Here is a 3,066-nt window from a genome sequence, read left to right as displayed (position 1 = left end):
TATGCAACAACGGTATCAAGCAACACCTGTCACTCAATGCAGCATAGTAAAACAATCACGATATAACCAATTAAGTTAGCGAGAATAGGGAGACTTAGAATGCTTCGGGGCTTGCCTCTCACTTCACCACAACACCAAGATTAGCGATGGATGATCTGACGGCAAAAGCGGTTACAGGAGCAGATGATCTGACGCTAAAAACCTATAGCGACAGACTTCTACTGCCGGTGTAAGTCCTGCCGGTAAAAATCTTTAGCGTCAGACAGCACCTTTAGCGACAGATCGTCTAACGCTCTAAAAAATCAAGTTTTAGCGACGGATGGCCCATTACCAGGCATATACCGACAGATCATCCAACAATCCATATATTTATAGCGTCAGATCGTTCAACAGGACAATATAAATATTAAAAAAATACAATGAGAAAACATGCAGCCCGGATTCAATTTTATGGTCCATCACATACATCACATGGAGGTCAATACAAATAAACATACAATCTTGTCTTGCATACATCATATAACATGGTCAGCTACCAAAAGATCACATGAATGCATATACAAGTAGTAGTACTAGTTTGTGTTTGACATACTAAGGTTTGTGCACACAATCATTTCTAGGAACTCAAAAACCAAAAGCAATGGCTTGTCAACACTAAAGCCTCCACCAGGTTATGTGCAGAACCATTTTCAGAAACTCAAGCCAAAGACTGCCCAATACTTCCTGAAAAATATAACAACCACATAATTAGTCAAGTGGAGGAAATATGTGAAGGTATTGTGCATGTGCATAATTAGCAAGTGTAGACATCCATTTTCCAGAAACTCAAGCCAAATTATAGGAATTTTCTCCTAATGCAGTTAAATAGTCATCTACTATAAATAACAGAAAGTTGTGAACTTTAGTTACATATCTACCCCATACCCTTATAAGTGTATACCACTGCTCCTGACTCACAACATTGTACATTAACAGTGCCAGCGCCGGCACTGTTCGATCCTTCGGCCCATCGCGCCGGAACCTCTATTCACTTTGTCAGCCTCTAATTTATGGATATACCAGCAGTGCCTTTGAGAGGTATAGATGTCTTCTTACATTCCTTCTTCCTGCATTCCCTTACCTATCACAGATAGGTTTAGTTAGTAACATTGGTCATGCATCACAGATCAAACCAAAGTGCAAATTAAGTCAAGTCTAGTTTATTACTTTATTGAATGGCCATGCAATGTTCATATTGAGAGCAGTAGCCATGATTGGCTGCAAGCAATGAGAAGAGGGCGACGTCGATGTAGTAGATCTACAACTTGTTGGGTTTTGTGGGGCAGCTCCATAGTACTTTCACCTAGGGAACTGAAATAAATAGGAAAGAATAAATCAATTATGCCTACTTGTAACAATGGAAAACAACAATCTCTTAATTTATTAAATATATCAAGGCCTCAAAATTGCTACCATACATACATCCATACATTCAGAATTCAACAGTAATTTGGGACACATATTTCTTAGGATAAAACCATCCTAGGAATGAAAACATCACTGTAGCCCACCAGAACTGGAACTGCACGATGTTTATTTGCCAAAGCATAATTGACAGTGTTGACCTCATTCGCTATGTGAACCACCTGACTGTACTGAAACCAAACCAACACTCAAATACAAGATTCAGATAGCAGTCTGCCTGCTCACTGAAACTATATAGATTCAGGCATGGTCAAGCTAATTTCCACCCTTTCCATACCAGGAGCAAAGAAGAACAGTTCATGTCAAGTTAACATCACTAATAAATAGCTAGGAACATAACTGCTGCACATAATCACCAATCGATGCCAAGAGAATTAAAGAAACTTAATTTTAGATTTCAGCACTTGCCACCAGAACATGTAGAGTTGCTATCACTTGGACTTGGCATTACACGAGTCATCTTATGGTTATTCTGATTCATTATTAGAAAAAAAAACAAAAGCCTAAATTCTTCCTTGTGTACTACTTGGCCTCTAAAATAATTATTTTGGACACAATGTGCTATTATTTATCCCTTTACTATCGCTAATTAGGACAAGCAGATTGGTACAAACTCTTAGGACAAAGCCATTGTTTGGATCTCACAGGCAGGCACAGAGGTCAGTGAATAACAACAATACAACCAGGTAGGAACATCAAGCAACACAGAATCCTTTCCAACGCCACCTGCTACTAGGAGACCTATCGATCTATAGTGTCGCCCCACCATTATCACTGCGTTCAGCAAATCAGAATCAACAGGTTCAATACAGGCATAGTGTAGAAACAGTCCGGCCAGGGAGTCTCACCAGCCCCCAAGAATTCCACCACCTAGAAAGAATGGGAGTGGAGGGGAAAAAATATCTCACCTCACGTGTGACTTCCTCGATCGCTGCAGCTTCATCTCAACCTTCAGTGGGCGGAGCTTTGTCCGTCCAATCCTCACACGAATGGAGCAGGGGGGCCGCAGGAAGGGAGTAGGGGAGGGCGGGCTACCTCTGTCCAATCCACCAGGCAAGGCATAGGTAGAGAGCAGGCGGCTTCCTTCAGTGCGTAGGACCTGCAGCCGTCGCAGGAAGGGAGCAGGGACGGGCGGGTCTTCCTCCGTCCAATCCTCCAGGTATTCGAGCGGCGTAGGGCGGGTGGATGGCCGGGTAGCGTGCGCTTCCTGCAGGGGTGGGCGGCGTGGGGGAGGACTAAGGAGGACCGGGCGGCGTGCGCTTGGCGGCGCAGGGTGGGAGGGGGCTGGGGTTGGGTGAGATGGGTGGGCGGCGGCTCCAATCGGGGAGGCAGGGAGAGGGCGGCGCGTGAATGAATACATCTAGGGTTTTCATACTAAGGCCTTGTTTAGATCAGGCGAAAACCGAAAAGATTTCGGCCTGTGGGCTACTTTTCCGTTTTTCGGAACTAAACGGGCCTGGGCCAAAATTTCAGTTTTCGGGCCTTACTGTTCACCAGAAAATACTGTGCTCACCGGCTCGTATATAAGCGTGGACCGGCCGTTTTTCTCGCGTGGCTGAACCCTAGCTCTTCTCCCCTCCGCCGCCGCTCTCCCTATCGCGA

General features: G+C 44.5%; 1 protein-coding gene across 1 annotated transcript; it reads right to left on the bottom strand.

Annotated features, from left to right (window-relative positions):
* Positions 2,214-2,824, bottom strand: LOC110430416 (vegetative cell wall protein gp1-like). Its single transcript, XM_021448090.1, has 2 exons — positions 2,373-2,824; positions 2,214-2,238 (listed from the first exon to the last, which is right to left on the bottom strand). The coding sequence occupies exons 1-2, from the start codon at positions 2,822-2,824 to the stop codon at positions 2,214-2,216; spliced, it is 477 nt and encodes a 158-aa protein (XP_021303765.1).

This window comes from Sorghum bicolor, chromosome 9 (assembly GCF_000003195.3).
Source record: "Sorghum bicolor cultivar BTx623 chromosome 9, Sorghum_bicolor_NCBIv3, whole genome shotgun sequence".
In the NCBI taxonomy this organism is placed as follows: domain Eukaryota; kingdom Viridiplantae; phylum Streptophyta; class Magnoliopsida; order Poales; family Poaceae; genus Sorghum; species Sorghum bicolor.
Note: the sequence above shows the minus strand (reverse complement) of the source record. Positions and strands in the feature narration are given on the sequence as shown.

Coding starts and splice junctions, on each gene's coding strand:
- LOC110430416 (XM_021448090.1), bottom strand. CDS start 2,824: ATGTATTCATTCACGCGCCGCCCTCTCCCTGCCTCCCCGATTGGAGCC. Junction 2,239..2,372: donor TCGAGGAAGTCACACGTGAG/GTGAGATATTTT, acceptor TGCTGAACGCAG/TGATAATGGTGGGGCGACAC.